The sequence below is a fragment of the Scleropages formosus genome, chromosome 17 (genome assembly GCF_900964775.1).
Source record: "Scleropages formosus chromosome 17, fSclFor1.1, whole genome shotgun sequence".
Taxonomy (NCBI): domain Eukaryota; kingdom Metazoa; phylum Chordata; class Actinopteri; order Osteoglossiformes; family Osteoglossidae; genus Scleropages; species Scleropages formosus.
Window position 1 is genome coordinate 3,877,117 of NC_041822.1, and position 18,517 is coordinate 3,895,633.

An 18,517-nucleotide genomic window follows, 5' to 3' on the forward strand; every position below is an offset into this window, starting at 1 on the left:
ATGTTCATCGCTTCAGTAAGTCCTTGAAATGATACCTGTTTTATGGAAATTATGTTAACAGATGCAGTTTTCTCAAAACATTCTACTTGAGTATCTGTGTAAGTTAAAAAAAAAGCTGAATAAAGGAAAAGTACTGGAAACATTTCGTTACCAAATGAGTTGTGCAGTACTTAAGCACTACGGGTGTGTGCACACACTTCTCAACATGACCGGTATGACTTCCAAACTAAGACTTTAAATGAGAGACTTTAGATGTTTTGATGGAGGTGGAGAGAGGTCACTAATGGATACTAACAAGACCCCTTGATGAAAGAGGGACAGCATAACAAGGGGACAGAAGTCTTCAGCAGCACAGAATACTTACAATGGGTCACTCATCCATACATCGGTGGAACACACTCTCTCTGTCACTCACAAGGTATGGGTGGCAGGGTGGCACAGCAAGTGTCCCTGCTGTCTCACAGTGCCTAGGTGGTCTGAGAGGACATGGGTTCAAACCCCACTCACTCTGTGTGGAGTTTACATGTTCTCCCTGTGTCTGTGTGAGTTCCCTCTGGGTGCTCTGGTTTCCTCCCACACTCCACAGACATGCTGTTTAGGTTCCCCTATAGTGTGTGAGTGACACAGAGAGTGTGTTCCACTGATATATGGATGAGTGATGAAGTGTAAGTCACCTTGGTGAATAAGGTGTGTGTGAATAACACTACACAGAGTTCATTGGAAGCTGCTTTGAAGAAAAGTGTCTGCTAAGTAAATGTAACCTGAACAGCATGTTTTTGGAGTGTTGGAGGAAACCTAGGGAGAACATACAAACTCCACACAGCCTGAGTGGGGATCAAACCCATGTCCTCTCGTACCACCCAGGGGGTGTGAGACAGCAGTGCTACTCACTATGCCACCCCAGAAACTTTTAATTACTCACCCATTCGTATAGCTGGCTAATTGTACTGGAGCAATTTTAGGGTAAGTACCTTGCTCTAGGGTCCTACAGCCAGAGATCAAACCTGCAACCTTTGGATTGAAAGGTAGGATCTTTAACCACTTCTACAAGCTGTTCCCAGGCTATATAGAGTATAATTGTAGTTTTACCCTTACTTGGAGCAGATGAAAAATGATATTACTTAATAGTAAAAATGTACTTAATAATACTTACTGAATTATGACGAGTACTTTAATGGGCTGGAATTTTATTCACACTGCTTCGCACCCTCTGTTTCCCAAATAGGCTTTGGACGCCCGCAACCCTACGTTGGACAAACAGTTACAAGAACACTTACTAGCTCTAATAAAAAGTAATGCTGTAATAAACCAAACATGACGGCTTTTAAAGTCATTACCTTCAGCAAAGTCTTCAAAGCTTAATTTCCAACGTTCAGAGCAGTTGCTGCCTTTCCTCAATGTGCTCAGCGGCACCAGTGGTGGATTGGTGTAATTTTTTTGCTTACAGCATCAGGGTACATCCCAGTGACAAACTGCAAGTCCAGTGGTACTTTACGAGCTCAAAAGATGTCATAAATTGAGAAGAAATAAAAGCCAAGACTGTTGAGCGCAAGCGAACGGACAACACGACAGGCGCGTCTCCTCTCGTCTCTGGCAGGTCAGTCTATTCCACATCAGTAACTGGGCAATATCGAACATCTCAGATGAATCTCCCCCACAGCTGCACCCCAACTTGGCTAAACTTGAGCACGGAGAGATGAGGGGGAGCTGTGAGACTGATCACGCATTCATCTGGTGTCTGAATCTCTAAGCTGGCTAATAACAGCCACGCCGCATTATCCAAAATGCTAATGTCCTCTCCATAATACATGAACCTTTTGGAGGAGCTCCTGCTATAATCCTTGGTTAATTAATCCAAGGGGGGGACAGCTGGTAGTGGAGTGGTTAGGGTTGCTGCCTTCGGATCCAAAGGTTATAGGCTTCATCCCCACCTCCAGCTGCAGTACCCTTGAGCAAGCTATTTACCCTGAATTGCTCCAGTAAAATTACCCAGCTGTATAAATAATCATGAGCTTGTAATTTACATTTATTTTGATGAACTCTATGTAGCGTTATTGACCCACACACCTTATTCACCAAGGTGGCTTACACTGCTAGATACATTACTTACAATGAGTCACTCATCCATAAATCAGTGTAACACACTCTTTCCGTCACTCACACACTATGGGGGAACCTGAACAGCTTGTCTTTGGAGTGTGGGAGGAAACCAGAGTACCCAGAGGAAACCCACAGAGACACAGGGAGAACGGGCAAACTCCACACAGAATGAGCGGGGATCGAGCCTATCTCCTCTCACACCTCCCAGGCGCCGCGAGGCACCAGCGCTACTCGCCGTGCCACCCATTTGAAAGAATTCTGACCTTAACATTGTAAGTCACTTTGGAGAAAAGCGTCAGCGAAATGAATAAATGTAAATAATCCACCTGAAGCAAACTGACATTGCCACTCAAGGCTGATCAAGATGGTAGCGAGGGAAGGAAAAAAAAAACCTCTTGCAAAAACTTGGCATTAACAGGAAGAGTGAAAGGTTGGCATTAATGAAAGCTGTGCCAATACATATGGTGTGCAGGGGGGAAAAGACATCCAGGGAGCTCCGATAGCCTTGGCCCGACTAAGTCGACCTTCCACAAAGTGTTCTGTCACACTATTATATAAAATTGCAAATGGGATTAAATTATAGCGAAAAACACATAGGTGTTGACATATTGAGTTAATTTATTACTAATGAAGTCCATAAGCCGGATGACGCTGTAGAGCGATTGTTTTTTCACGCCTGCCGAGGCGTATGCAGATGAGGGGCTTTTCTCATGCCAGAATTAGTGGCAGCAAATTGTGTTCCGACGAGCAAAAGCGAAACAAATCATTTGAACTGAAACGTGTGCGGGATCGTTTCTCCTTTCATCGAAAACCATTTTACTATTAGCGGGCTGCTCGAAAAAAGAGGAACCTTCGAGTCCTCGCCGCCAGTTTTAAAGCCGGCTCGGCACGTGAAACAAGCGGCCTCCTTTTCAAATCCCGTGGTCTTTTCCACCGAGCAAATTGTCGGACACCCTCGGCATTCTCGTATTTCTGAGAGCACACATGACAATTTACGTGACTCAAAGCCTTGGCTCTATTGAAAGAGGATAATAGCTCCATTAGGAGGGATTTACAAAGGAGACGCAATTAATCCCCATTACTAGTGTGTTGGTTGCATGTTGGCGTGCATGTGAATGTGTTTATGACCTCACCGCCTCCACTCCGCAGACAAGCTCTTGAGAAAAGGTCGACTTTCAACCGCCTAACGCACGGACCCTGCTGACGCACACGACAGGGCAACATCTATATTCTCCGCTCTTCACGACGACGCTCGGCGTTTCATTGAAAATCAAAAGGAATCGTTTATTCTGGTTTTTCTCATATCCCTGTGGTACAGTTGCAGCAGAGAATTCAAATTGTTTGAACATGATGAGTAGAGGTTCTGACAAAGGTGAGTTGTTCTGAGAGCATTCTGGATCAGCTTGCAGTGCTTGCGTTCGATCTCCTTTCATACACTTCAATTTGATACTGAATCCCCTCTTCTTCCTGCATACCCTGTGGTACACCTGGAAACCTGCGAACAGACAAACAGCTCATGTATTATAAGTGCTTCCACATCTGTCTGCTTGATGGTCCCATGCACGAAAGATAAAGCACGGAGGTTCTTGGTTCTGGCTCCATCGTGGTGGAATGACCTCCCCCTCTCACTCAGAACTGCTGAATCTCTGTCCACATTTAAAAAGGGTCTTAAAACTCATTTCTTCCAGATGCACTTCACCCATGATCTTTTAACTTCATGTAAGGTGTGAACATTCATGCACTATAATTTTAAGATGGTGCCCAGGTAAACCTTTACGCAGCTACTCCTATAATGCAACGTAAATGTTTTAATGTATCTCAAAAATTAAAAAAATACTATTACTAGGAAGGTGATCAGGAATCGTGGATATTCGGATAAAGTTTCATGCAGTTACTCGTGTGTGTCACGTCCATGCCCGCATCTCAGACAACAACACCTGACTCTGCTCCAGCACCAGATTAACCGCTCACCCTTTAAAAGACCCTCCTCAGCTCCCATACCTTTGCGGAATCTCGTCAGAGACAACCGCCCTTCCTTGTGACTCCTCGCTCATCTCCAGTTCTCAGTTCACGTTCTCCGGTTGTTGACCCTTCGCTTTGTTTCTCGACCACGTCCATGGATCTTCGTTCTGACCCTGATCGCCGATCGACTGACCACCCGCCTGTCCCTGACATCGAGTACTTGCCTGATCCTCTAAATCCAGACAAACGACCCCGCATCTGGGTCCTTCCGTCCCGGTTCATCATGACAGCGTGATGAAAATTGGTTCATGGCAGAAAGAAACAAACGAACTGCACTTAAGAATCACACGTCTGCAACTATATCTTTCTGCTAATGTAATGAACACATTGTATTTTCTATGAGATGTACGTCGCTTCGGAGAAAAGTGTCTGCTAAATAAATACATGTAAATGTAAATGTACGGCCCCTCTACAAAAATATGAATATCATCGGTGATTTTCCACAACAGTAGCTCCTCTAATTTTGTCAAAGTAGCGTAGCGGTGAATTAGGGCCTTTAAAACTGTCAGAGTTACAGATATCTTCAGTTCAATGAGGTGGAACAATGTAAATGGATTATGTCATGCTTCCCAGTGCCATGAAGTATCTTACATTTACATCAGGAGTATGGTCTCTCTGTCTGATTTAAATAGGAGTTAAACTTTTATTCCACTGATCTAAAAGTAGATTGGATTGGATTATATAGGATGGTTTTGATGTCTGGTATAATCTGACAAATTCAAAAAAAAAAAAAAATTGAAGTACTCTGGTGAAAATGAGGGAAAATGGAGTGATAATTATGGGGAAAAATCTGACACGCAACTAATACAATCCCAAATACATAAATGAAATGTAAAAATGACATTGATGTCTCATCCAGAGGTTGTAGCTCCTTACCTTGCAATGACAGTAATAATACAGTGTATAGTAGGGTTTTCTGTACCCTGCTGTTTCCCTCTGTTTAGGACTGACATCTGTACAGTCTTTTTTGACCTTTTTTTGCAAAACCTCCTGTCCTGAACTAAATCAGATTCCATGAAATGACTCATTTATGAGACAAGAGTTTAAAAAAACAATAGAGAGAGCAGTGTGAGTAAAAGAGTGCACAATATAGCCGACTCCACCTACTCAGGCAGTAGCTGGTATTTGTCCAGACTGATCGTGGGCATAAACATGTCGCAGTGGAACTGCTGCAGGACCCGGGTCACAAAGAGGCGCTGGTGGTGGGAGCTCTCCATCAGCTCCTGAGAAGACACGTCGGACCCAGGTAGGTGAGGACAAACTGACGCTCGCATGCCCTTCTCCGCCTTTCCAACGTTCGCCTTCCACCCCTGCAGCCGGCATGGAACAAAAGGCCCTTGAAATGAAAAGAGTAAACGCAGGGCCTTCCTGAGTGGAACTCAGGTGAATTTAACCGGAGTGGGAGGCGATAGTGTCTCAGCATCCTTGAGCTGTGGGGTCTCCATGGCAACAGACTGCTAGGAAGAGAAGGTATTTGTGCGCTGTGTGCATGCGGACAATAGGAGGAGCAGCGGCTGGAGGTGTGACAGACAAAGCATCAAGGCATGAAGCAGATGGAAACGACAAAGTTTACTTTGATGTCAGTGCAGCACAGGAGGACAAACAGCGCTTATTAACCACGGCGACTAAAACCAGGAGTCTGTTGCAGCAGGTTGTGGACTCTGTACTGTGGAGCGATGAAGGAAACGGATACGTGACTGAACGATAACTGGCTCAACTTTCAGCAGGGGGTCCTGTTGCTGCACCTTCAAGTGCAACATTTACCTTGAATTCTTCAAACACTATGTAGAATGGGTATAGTGCAAGTCGTTTACATTCCCTCATTTAGCTCACGCTTTTCTTCAGAGCAACTTACAATGTTAGGTTTCTACCCTTAATCTACTTTCCCTCTGCTTACTCATTTAGAGCTGAATAATCTTTACTTGGGGTGGCACAGTGAGTAGTGCTGCTGTCTCACAGCACCTGGGTGGTGCGAGAAGACATGGGTTCAATCCCCACTCAGTCTATGTGGAGTTGGCATGCTCTCCCTGTGTCTGTGTGGGTTTCCTCTGGGTGCTCTGGTTTCCTCCCCCAGTTAAAAGACATGCTGTTCAGATTCCCCTGTAGTGTGTGAGTGACAGACAGAGAGAGAGAGAGAGAGTGTGTGTGTGTTCCACTGATGTATGGATGAGTGACCCAGTGTAAGTAGTGTATCTACCAGTGTAAGTCACCATGGTGAATGAAGGTATGGGCTGATAACACTACATAGAGTTCATTGGGAGTTGCTTTGGAGAAAAGTGTCTGCTAAATAAATAAATGTACTGGAACAATTCAAGTGGCTTTTTTTTTTTGCTCAGGGGTACTATAGCAGGGGTGTAATTTGAACTCAGCTGCGACAGATCGAACCACTACTCAATAATAGTAAGAACTTGGCAACTACAGATGCCCCAGATGGTTCAGTTGCACTTATGCCCTGATTAAAACATTTATAATTTAACGGTGGCGCGGCAGGTAACATCGGTGCCTCGCGTGGCTGAGCTGTGCTTTTGGGCTCAGGTTTGAATCTAGCTCAGGGTGCGCAGAGTTTGCATGTTCTCCCTGCGTTTGCAATCCAAATACGTGGAAGGAAGGACGTGATGGCAAACGAAGAAATCTACACAACTGGTGGTCATGAGTAAAATTCGTACGGACAACACTCAACGAGGCAACCCTGAGTGAGTCGCAACTTCACTGCTTATCCAGAACAACTGAGAAAGGAAACTCTGAACTGGAGAAACTAAAGCTGACTACTACTGACAAGCCAGGCATTACCTGGGAGACCAAATGATAGCTATGGCATGGAATACTGTCAAAGACCTGAGTTTGGGTTTACAATACATTATGTTCTTTCTCAAGACATAATATTGTGCCTTGCCACTGACACGGAGGAATGCTGGCTGCCAGATGGGGACATGAGGCTGAATAACACTGAAACACTGAACAGGTCAAATACAGTACTGCCATCTGGTCTGCGGCTCTGTGTAAACTAGTTCTTTTCCTGTCCCTTGTCTACCCAAAGATAGATCCTTAAGATCAACGCCACTGTCAACAGAAGCCCCATCACACTGGAAGGTGAAGCGCTAGAATAGGTGGAGAACTTCACATATCTTGGCAGCATCGTAGATATGAAGTGTGGAGCGGACGCTGACATTAGAGTACAGATCGGCAAGGCGAGGGTAGCTTTCCTCCGGCTGAAGAACGTCTGGAGATCAGCTGACCTGAACATCAATACCAAAATCAGGATCTTGTGAAGCCTGTCCTACTTTATAGAGCGGAGATCTGGAGAACCACTGCTACAACCAAGAGGAGGATCCAGACATTCATCAACACTTGCCTCAGAAGGATTCTCCAGATTTGCTGGCCTGAGACCATCAGCAATAAAGAACTTTGGCAGCAACCAGTGCAGGACAAAATACTCCAAAGACGCTGGAGATGGATCGGTGACACCCTTCAAAAACCTGCTTTCAGCATCACACGGCAAGTCCTTACCAGGAACCCACAAGGGAGAAATCGAGGCTGACGAAAAAACAGATTGTGCCGAGATAGAGGCAGACGTGAAGGGGATGGGATACACCTGGAGACAACTCGAGAGACTGGCTCAAGATCGGGATGCCTGGAGAGCTCTCGTCGGCAGCCTGTGCCCCAGGCGGGGCCAAAGGAGATGATGATGATGATCTACCCTATAAGTTTGAACACTATACCACACTATAACCACTTTTAAAATAATTGCTTTCTGTATTTCAACCAAACTTTTCTTGTAATATTCACTGTCAGACATCTCACCAGCATCCTCCCCAGTACCTTCACTGACTTTTGTTGAAATGCCAACCATAATATTGCTGAAGAAATGCCAGTGGAAGTTCCTGATCTCACAGATGTTGCCTTCGGTGTAAAAGCACTATCCACTTACTCTATTACAACATATGCAGCCCTGTAATATAATGGTAGCCGTGTCACATTGTACATAAACCGACGCACGTATTTAAAATAACGTTTCTGTAATTATGGGTCATCTCCAGAAGGCGTGGTGGTCAAAAATGACGATGGGGAACCTAACAGAAAATGGCAAGGACATCCCTTTCAAATGGCACTTTTCCCATCCAAATTCGATCATAACTGCGGATCAAAGGTGGCGGTGACCTTACTGCATCTAAAGGAGACACTCTTTCATCCTGTTATAGCGTAGAGGGATTAAATGTGAAAAAAACAAGAGAGGCACAGCAAGGGTGAGAGAGTTGGGGGAGGGTGAGAAAGCGAGAGAAAGGGAGAGAGGAGTCTGCAATTAGCATGAAAAAGCTGAGATAAAAGACCCCCCCCAGTCTGTCTTCTCTGTCCACCCTCAGCGTGGGTCCAGAACCCTTCTTGTCCGAGTCAACGAGCCCTTTGCCTGGAATATCCTAGGAAGTGATGATCAGCAGTGGCTGGAAAACAGAAAGACTGTCCATGTCTGTAATGTGCAAACAAAGGTGTCTGCACTGAATTCACATGCGTTTCAAAAAGTTCTATACACACACTGTTTATGCAATTCTTCTGGAAGAGGGGCACACTGGACATCAACGTCAGTCTTCGATTTACTCTGTAACCTCTTCGGCATAAAACTAAGGAAACTAAATAAATGAGCTTAACTTCTACTGACATTTGGACGGAAGACCAGAATGATAGGAAGCATTCTGATGGTCTGATTTACATACATATACACACACACACCTTCGGAACCGCTTGTCCCATATGGGGTCACGGGGAACCGGAGCCTACCCGGCAACACAGGGCGTAAGGCCAGAGGGGGAGGGGACACACCATGGATGGGACACCAGTCCGTCTCAAGGCACCCCAAGCGGGACTCGAACCCCAGACCCACTGGAGAGCAGGACCCAGTCCAACCCACTGCACCACTGCGCCCCCTTTGGTCTGATTTACATTCAAATTCATTTATTTAGCAGACACTTTTCTCCAAAGCAACTTCCAATGAACTCTATGTAGTGTTACCAGCCCACACACCTTATTCACCAAGGTGACTTACACTACTAGATACACTACTTACAATGGGTCACTCATCCATACCTCAGTGGAACACACTCTGTCACCCACACACTATGGGGGAACCTGAACAGCATGTCTTTGGACTGTGGGAGGAAACCAGAGCACCTGGAGGAAACCCACGCAGACACAGGGAGAACATGCCAACTCCATACAGACTGAGTGGGGATCAAACCCACATCCTCTGGCACCACCCAGATTTGTTCATGATGCTCTATATTTTTTCAGATGGACAAAGCCAACAAACAGCTGTCTACAATAGGATCCCCCAGTAACCACATACACTCTAACAAACACATAATCACACACATGAATATAAATGCATGCATCTTCAGACCAGGGACTTTATGGAAATACTGTGGCCCACCTGCATACGTAAATAGAAGGAAAGAGAGGCAACTCAGTTTTGTTATGACAGCTGGCACTTAGGATCACAGGAAAAAAAAAGTCTTTTATAACATGAGTCTTAACCTTCAGCAGCGGAATATGAATAGGGCAGAGTGTGACTGTGTTAAAACACCAAGCAGCTGGGAGCAAAGTCGTTAGAGCTGCTGTCTTTGGACCCAGAGGTTGCAGGCTTGAATCCCATGTCCTGCTGCAGTACCCTTGAGCAAAGTACTTACCCTAAATTGCTACGGTAAAAATGGGGTGGCATGGTGGTACAGCGAGTAGGGGTGCTGTCTCACAGAACCTGGATGGTGCGAGAGGATGCGGGTTCCATCCCTATTCAGTCTGTGTGGAGTTTGCATATTCTCCCTGTGTCTGTGTGGGTTTCCTCCCACAGTCCAAAGACATGCTGTTCAGGTTCCCCAAAGTGTGTGTGTGTGTGTGTGTGTGTGTGTGTGTGTGTGTGTGTGTGTGTGTGTGTGTGTGTGTGTGTGTTCCACTGATGTATGGATGAGTGACCCAGTGTAAGTAGTGTATCTAGCAGTGTAAGTCACCGCGGTGAATGAGGTGTGTGGGCTGGTAACACCACAAAGAGTTCGCTGGAAGTCGCTTTGGAGAAAAGTGTCTGCTAAATAAATAAATGTATGTATGTAAAAATACCCAACTATGTAAATGGGTAAATAACTGTAAGTCACTCAATGCTCTCAGCTAAATTAATAGATGTAAAACTTGGCTGTTAATAGAATTCCTTTTGTGAGCTCAACATATTAATATTCAGACCACATCAGCAGAACATGTCATAAGCAGGTTCTCCTTTGTTGCAGATTTGAATAACAAAATCATTTGCACTATGATGGACTGGCATCTGGTCCAGGGGTACCCCCCCAAGCCTTCCACCAAATGCTTCTCGGATAGGCTCCGGTTCTCTGTGACCTTGCTCTGGACAAGTGGTGACTGCATTTGTTGTGGACCGTGGACTAGAAGAAACGCTGTTTCACTCTGATGTATGTTCTAAACATATTGTGGAAGTGACAATAAAGTTGATGGATGGATGGAAAATCTTTTTGCAGTTGTTACAAGACAAACCATCTATGGTTTTAATTCTAGATTTGATAATAAAAGTTTTACTTAGGAAGACAGAGGTGCATTACTACATTATCCTTTCCATGGGTGACTTACACTGGACATGACAACCAACCAATTTCAACAAATGCTTGTCCTGAGCGGGGTCATAGCGAGCGGGCGCCTATCCCAGAGACATTGGGCACCAGGTTGAGGGGAGCACCCCCTGGACGGGAAGCCAGTCCATCACAGGGCCACAACTGGGTACCCAGGCACACAGCTGGGCAAAGGTACTGGAGTAATTGCAGGGCAAGCACCTTGCTCAAGGGCACCACAGCTGGAGGCGGGGACTGAACTAACTGGAACCTCTGGAGCCAACAGCAGCCACTCCTACCACGACGCCACCAGCAGCCCTACCTGGACATCACAGTGCCATGTAAAACAAAGTGGCACTGATACCTTGTATAGGCAGCTGCCGCCAATAATCCACACCTGGTCAACCTTTCCTGCTAATTCACTTGTGTCAAGCAGGTGGAGCGCTGAACCAAAGTCAGAGGCTGAGTAGTGTGCACCAGCTGGCGGCTCCCTGTGAAGACCAACATCGCATCTTTTTTATATACCATACACAACACTATGAGGGTAAAATAACAGGTTTCTCAGTCTAGACACACAAAAGCCAAGCACACAAATCAATCTCCACAACTGATATAGGCAGATGTTCTGGAAGGTATTGAATGCAACAGATTTGATACATGGTATTCTATTAACAGGGGGGTGTGGTGGTGCAGTGGGTTTGACCAGTTTCTGCTCTCTGGTGGGTCTGGGGTTCGAGTCCTGCTTGGGGGGCCTTGCGACGGACTGGTTTCCTCTCCTGGGTGTGTCTCCTCCCCCTCTGGCCTTCCGCCCTGTGAGGCTCTGGCTCCCCACAACCCCACATGGGACAAGTGGTTTCAGATGGTGTGTGTGTGTGTGTGTGTGTGTGTGTGTGTGTGTGTGTGTGTGTGTGTGTGTGTGTGTGTGTGTGAACCTAGTTGTTCCTAGCAGAACTGTACAAGGCAATTACCCTGGTGAAATATCCCTAACCCTTACAGGTACTGTGTGCCTGCATGCAATTAATTATAATTACTCAAAATTGTTTACCGACTAATTCGGCCATTAATTATAAGAAACAAACTGAAATTTAAAATGAGAGGGAAAATTAAGAAGTGAGGCAAAGTACCTTGGTTTCAAGAGTGTGAGTAACAGCAAAAAAGCTGAGGGGTTCACAAATGCACAAATACAACATACCTCAGGTTCCTGCTGAGCACAATGTTGATCCTGTCGGGCAGGGGTCTGTTCGACTCTGGAATGGAGAACCACGTCTTTCGACCCATGATCACCACATTCTCTCTACCTGTACGGTTATTTCAGAAGAAAATTAATCTTTCTGTGGATGCAGGACTATAGTCGGTGTTCATCAAAGTCCTCACTATATACAGAAAGTGCTGGAAAGTTGTAAAGACAAAGGAAGGCCTCACGTATCAGCTAGGTGTGATAAAACACAGAATTCTGCTGAAAGGAAAAATTATGAATTACCTTGTTTGTGTGATTTGATTTACTACTGAAGTATTGCAAATGGTACTTTAGGAATAGCTCAGCAGAAAGGGGTTATGACTATTATGACTGATTACAGTTATTACATTATGAGAACTGTCTCATTAGTTAGGGTCACAATAACAATCATCATCATCATCATCATCATCACTGCAAAAACCCTGCATCTGACAAGCAGCTATTGAAAATTGTATGGAATAAAAATTATATTCATTATATACAGCACATTTAAAAGCTGCTTGACAAAATGGTTTATAATAAATCTGAAAGATCTGGGTTAGTACTCCAAAGCAAGTTACAGTCAATAGCATATAAACACACACACACATTTTCAGAACCACTTGTCCCTTCCGGGGTCACAGGGAGCTGGAGCCTACCCGGCAACACAGGGCGTAAGGCCGGAGGGGGAGGGGACACACTCAGGACAGGATGCCAGTCTGTCACAAGGCACCCCAAGTGGGACTCAAACCCCAGACCCACCGGAGAGTAGGACTGTGGTCCAATCCACTGTGCCACTGAGCCACCGCACCCCCAGCATATAAACATTTACAACAATAACAACAGAACCCATTCCATTATATAAATACACATATGCAATATCTAAAATGGTTATAGAAAATTCCTTTTGGATACCTTGCACTGTAGTGGTCATTGTCATCTTCTGGAAGTATTTTAATTCTTTGCTGCAAAAGTAAAACATATGAGTGTAACAAAACTAAATTTAGCATCCTACGCTACTAAAGAGCGCCCCCTTGGTGTGGGAACGGGGTATGAAATCGTAAAGAGCTATAAAACAAGGATTATGGGAAATGTGAACAGTTTTGCAACCGCAGAGGAGTCTGTGAGGGACTGGAAGGGCCTGCACCCAGAGACGGTATTTAACTTCTTCTAATAGTGTTGCTATACTTAGAAATTACAGAGAGCACTCTCTAAGGTTTGGGCTCCATGAGGGGGAAAAAAAAAGATGTCTAAATTTATTATTGATGAACTGTGTAAGGATTTTGCTTTGTAATATGAATATGTACTGTTTAGATTCTTGTAGTTTGATAGAAGTATAGAGAAAGGGGTGTATATCATTAATTTTAGCCAAGTATCATATGCACAAGTCTAAATTTGCTAATAAAAAACCTATATTCTTTCCTTTTTTAAAAGAATTTAAGCAGTATATAGACACTATTGAAGAGTTTAATAATAAGCCCATTAAGACTATACATAATTGTAATGTTCTTAAGGTGTTGATGTAATGTCTCTGGTTACTGGAGTGTTTTGTAATTTTTTGTGTTTTTTTATTTAGTTATTTCTTTCTGTTTACTTTCCCCTTTGAATTGTTTAATTAAAAAAAAAGAAAAAAGGGGACTGGGAGGGAATGAGCAACTGTCAGCACCTTAGGGTACTTGAGGTACAAACCCTGAAGAAAAGGGTTCCTTGGGCTCAAAAGTGTGTTAAGTGATAGTGGAGCGTTTTAAGTCTTATGATACGAAATAAAGGTGAAAAAAGAGAAAATGTGTTAAGTGATAGAGTACTTGATTTAAGGATTTGTTAGTAAGGCTCTTCTTTGTTTTATGTTGACCAACCTAAGGAAATGAAGATGTTTGTACATTTATGCAGATCTTAATTATGCATCATATTAAATAACTTTATTTCAGTAAAGCTGGAAGTTTTTTTTTTAAAAAAAAGTGTGTTGAGTGTGTTTTTCGGGTTCAGATTTCCACGTGCTGCTCATCATGTTCTTCTGGTGTCCCAGGAAATACAAAGTTACAGGTAACCCCCAATGTGTCTCCACCTGATGTATCCTATGATTTAGATGTTTGATTTAGAACATTTAAATGACAAAGTATCGAAGCGTTGTGCACTTCATTTCGAAAAAATACAGTCCCTGTAGCCTTCGCCTGAACGATCTTCTGCTGTGGAGACTCTACAGTTTAGACTTTGACCACCAGCCCTGTACGGTGCGGAAACCCGAGCACAGAACCATTATGTGGACACTTTCATGAAGTGGTGCACATTGTTCACAGTTACACCGATTTGGCGCGGTATTCGCTGTCAGGTGAACTCAGCAGCAGTCCTACCGGAGTTTCTTGGGATGCCATGGCAGATGTCCTTTCCTGCCAATTCCCATATCGGGGCAAACTGCCACGATCCCGTTGAGTGTGCGGGACATGGCCGCTGTGCTGCTCTGCTCAGTGGTTCAACCAATGCACAAATGCACATCGGAACTTATACACATGCCACGTGGAGGATTTTACAGCTTTTACAGCTTTCCAGATAGCAGGCCTACCTATTTACTGTTTTCAGAGGCAGGGTTTGGGGGGAGGGGAGGCGTGAAGAGAACCCTCCCCAGGGAATAAAGTGAAACCGGAAGCGAGGGGGAAGCGACCCAAGGCGCCGCCGTCCGGCCATTGACCGAACAGCAGCACACGAACTGTCTCTGTACTTCACCTCAAGCTCATAATCCAATTATTTCCCCAGGAAGTGCTAGGAAGAATTGTCTCTCTTTTGTTCCAATTACTTTAAACTGAAAACATTACAAAATGGTTCCTGAACCCGAAATGTCAGTATTTTCCAAGAAATATGCTAGAATGGCTAAAACTAAGCCATGATAAGTGCATGTTCAGTACAGTTAACGCGTATGAAGTCTGGCTCCGAAAACGGCTATTTTTGTAGGTGAGCGTAACATCTTTGATACAATGCTATCGAACAAAGTATACACAAGCCAGGATAAGCAGGATAATAAATAAGCAATTAAGCATATCCAATTTACACAGCTTAAACGGAAAAAAAAATTCACATTGCTACTTGGAAAGCCAACTTTGAAATAGTGAAATAAGTTAAGCTGAAACCTTTTTTCCCATTAGATGTTTTTTAAGAGTCTAATGCTGCCTATTATATTTTAGAATAATATACAGTATATTACTAATGTTATCTACTGGTGGATATATGCGCATGCGTGGAACGTCACCTTGGAGCCAGCAGGCAAATTTCTTACGCGTCAGAAGTAGCCCAGTAACTACGCATGCGCAAAACGTCACTGAAGCGCCAGGGCTGCCCTGTGGGGAGACTCGTGGGTTGCGATAGACACAGAGTTCTGGAGCTGTTACTGACAGTTTATAGAGAGTCCGCAGACTCTTACTGACAGGTTTCCGACACAGCTGCGACTGTACAGAGGCCGGGTGCATCACTGCAGATGGGAGGGGAGCAGTAACGCGGAGCCATGCCGAAGGCGAAGCCGAGCGGGAGGAGCGGCAGCGCGCAGCCCACCGTCAGCCGCTTCTTCACTGGGCCGCTTTTTCACTGCAACTCCGCGGCTCGCCGGGCTCCTCAGGGCCGCACACACAAGGTAGGAACGAGTGCCTGAAAGGCACTGAATGAAATGAAAACGAAAAGAAATTAAATAAAGGCAGTTTCTGCTGAAACTTCACTTAAAATCCGTCTCAGTGTCGCTGCTGTGCTTGCCTTATTTCTTAAAAACAAGACTCCAGCAGCAGCATCATCAACCATGATCATCACACCGGCATCATCATCCCAATTTACTTATTCTTGGAAAACCTCATCATCACCATAATATATAAGAAGCCATAACAAAAGTGTGGTAAAATGCAGTTTGAACCTGTTCAAAGTCAAAGCCCAACTTATTGTCATTAGGACATGCGTACTATGGCAATTATTACAATAATATGCTACAAAATGATGTAAAAACAGTCTGGAATAAGTGCAGGGATGTTCAGGTCAATAAACAGAAATGTAAGCAGATTTTACATGGGGAAAAAGTAAGGTTTTTTTGTGCAATAATTCTTTGTGGGAATAATGAGCGGCAGCGTGTGACCATAAATAATACATCATCATGTACTCATGTACTCCAGTGACCAGTACAGACAGAAAGTGTGGTAGATGTGGATGCACCGCGACAGTTTTTCCTCTAGATCCAGGGACAGAGGAAGACGACAACGCCATGTGAGGATGAAGTAGAATCCCAGAAAAAGCGAGTAAAGCTGATCCATCACGGAGAGGATGATGATGCCAACTGTGCATTTGTCCGTCCTGAGAAAGTTAAAGGTGAGAAATTATTACTTATCCTTTATTCAGCTTGAACATTTCAGTGGTTTACCCAGCTATGCTCAAGGGAATTCATATGGCAGGAGTGCAGGGTAAGCACTTCCAATTCATACAACAGGAGTCGAACCTGGAAGTTTCAGTTTGCAAGGTGACAGCACTAGCCGCTACTCAACCTGCTGCCCTAATGGCGCGTAGATTGTAGAGTATAACTGTTTGAAATCCATTGGAACTGTCAAAAATGACAGATCTATAAGCTAAGGCTAATATTTTATCCTCGTTCCAAAAAAAGATGGCATGTGGCTTTCCTATAAATAAGGAGGCCCATCTGGGATTATGAGGAAAAAGTTGGAGATATGATGAAGAATGTAAAAACTGCCACTGTTTATGTTTTGCTGCAGATGATCAGTCAGCTAGCTCAAGAATCAGTCTCTCGTCCTCCACCCTGGAGCGACTCTGGAGCTTCAGTTGCCATAAGGATCAAGAGAACAACAGGGATCATGGAACCTCCGAAGTTGTGGGTACGGCTGGCGAGAGCCATACAACAGGACATGGGGATGGAACGATGGACGGGGGCAAATTGGAGCAAGAGGAAAAGGAACAAAGTCCCAGCGTCTCAGTTAAACAGCAGGTAGGCGATGATGTGTGCATTCTTTGAAGATGTCCGCTTTATAGTTTTTATTCAGCAGGGATTAATAAAAACAAAAAGTAATTATTATAAACAATAGACTTAACATATACTACCCAAACAGAATGAATGAAAATGCTTAAATAGACATATTTTATCGTAAAGGATTAATCCATGCCAGCCTATTTGGTTACAACCAAAGAATATTTGTACCCTCCCCAAAAGTTAAATATTATTAAAAAGCAGAACCTGACACTGAGTGGAATGAATATCGTCAACCACGCTTTTTTTAAAAAAAAATTACGATTTCTTTTGAAAAATTTTGTATGGTAAAGCCATCAGTTAAGGAATTCTTCTAGTAGAAAACTGGTCATATGTGCAGTCTATGTTTTTCATCTTTAAATCGTCAAAGACATCTATAAGGCTGCCTTGGTTTTGGTTTTTTCTACTATGCACATTTTCCAGAGAACAGAAAACAAAACTGAAACCCATAATTATTTAAATATCTCAGTTTGGTCTCCTCTTGCTTGTCCTGGAGGTAGTCAGAACAGGAGCAGACTGAGTAGTCAGGCCAAAATGTTACTTTCCCCACAGTGGTCTCTAGCTTCGTATGAAGGACTACAGGTGTTCCCAGGCCAGCTAAGAGGCGTAATCTCGTCCAGCATGTTCTGATTCTGCCCTGGGGCCTCCTTCCAGTGGGATGTTCCCAGTCAAGCTCCAGCGGGAACTGGCTATGGGGCATTCTTATGAGATGCTTGTACCATCTCCACTGACTCCTCTTGATCTAGAGAAGCTGCATGGCTACCCTTAGGCTCTCCTGCATTGCCAAACTCCTTACCCTATGATGGCGAGTGAGTCCAGTGATCCTGCTGAGAAACCATGTTTTACATGCTTGTGTCCTCGATCTCATTATTTTTGTCATTTATCAAAGCTCACAACCATAGGTGAGGATGGGGCAATGACTGAAAAGAAAAGGTTGAGTGTTGTCCAAAAACCCAACTCTCATTTCACCATCACAGATTGTGGTGCCTGAAAAATGACTAATTGTGCACCAGCGTGCCTTTTATACTGCCATTCCACTTTCCCATTATTTTTGAATAAGACTCCCAATATACTTCAACTCCCTTACTAAACATAATTGTCGTCGCCCCCCCCTCCACTTGGTGGAAGCAACTTGCTCTTTTCCAGGTGAGAACCATCACCTGGAAGTAGCTTTCCACGTGAACCACTTGAATGCACAGCAAAGCATAGTCAGACGATGACTAAAGGAGGACATTCTGCCAAACAGCAGAAATTCCACTCTTGGTCTCTCCAGTTGGATACCCTCTGAGCCTTAGCTGGACTTTGCCCTGTCCAGAAAATCACAAATAGGAGTGGAGACAGAATACAGCGTTGGCAGAGTTTGACTTGCAACATCAAACGGATTTGTCTGAATGATGAGAAAACCGACATAAGTAACGCTGCTGTTCGAGGGATCAGATAGCATGCATCAGCAGCTCCATTACCCCATGTCCGTGAAGTTATCTCCCGTAGCTCGTGCCGAGGGATATGCTCACGTGCCCTTTCCAACTCGTAGGGATGTGACATTTTTACTAATCCGCATGCACATATCAGGTAAAA

The 18,517-nt window shown here is 44.3% G+C and overlaps 2 protein-coding genes across 2 annotated transcripts in view; one reads left to right on the forward strand and one right to left on the reverse strand.

Annotated features, from left to right (window-relative positions):
* Positions 1 to 3,478: 3,478 nt before the first annotated feature.
* Positions 3,479 to 14,386, reverse strand: dhfr (dihydrofolate reductase). The gene is made up of 6 exons (XM_018760035.2): positions 14,289 to 14,386; positions 12,853 to 12,902; positions 11,914 to 12,019; positions 11,086 to 11,212; positions 5,230 to 5,345; positions 3,479 to 3,595 (listed from the first exon to the last, which is right to left on the reverse strand). The coding sequence occupies exons 1-6, from the start codon at positions 14,378 to 14,380 to the stop codon at positions 3,499 to 3,501; spliced, it is 588 nt and encodes a 195-aa protein (XP_018615551.2). The 5' UTR covers positions 14,381 to 14,386; the 3' UTR covers positions 3,479 to 3,498.
* An 862-nt stretch (positions 14,387 to 15,248) lies between these two features.
* msh3 (mutS homolog 3 (E. coli)) overlaps positions 15,249 to 18,517 on the forward strand; it is a 58,655-nt gene continuing 55,386 nt past the window's right edge. Inside the window, exons 1-3 of the mRNA XM_018760057.2 lie at positions 15,249 to 15,556; positions 16,140 to 16,272; positions 16,671 to 16,900. Coding sequence (XP_018615573.2) covers positions 15,431 to 15,556; positions 16,140 to 16,272; positions 16,671 to 16,900 — 489 coding nt within the window. The 5' untranslated portion in view covers positions 15,249 to 15,430. The remainder of the gene's footprint in view (positions 15,557 to 16,139; positions 16,273 to 16,670; positions 16,901 to 18,517) is intronic.

Bases quoted from the DNA above. Each gene is read 5' to 3' on its own strand.
- dhfr (XM_018760035.2), bottom strand. From the start codon at position 14,380: ATGTCCCGCACACTCAACGGGATCGTGGCAGTTTGCCCCGATATGGGA. The intron at 12,020-12,852 runs GTATCCAAAAGG...ATAACCGTACAG, and splicing joins AATGACCACTACAGTGCAAG to GTAGAGAGAATGTGGTGATC. The intron at 5,346-11,085 runs GTATCAGTGCCA...GTGTCTTCTCAG, and splicing joins GCGGCAGCTGCCTATACAAG to GAGCTGATGGAGAGCTCCCA.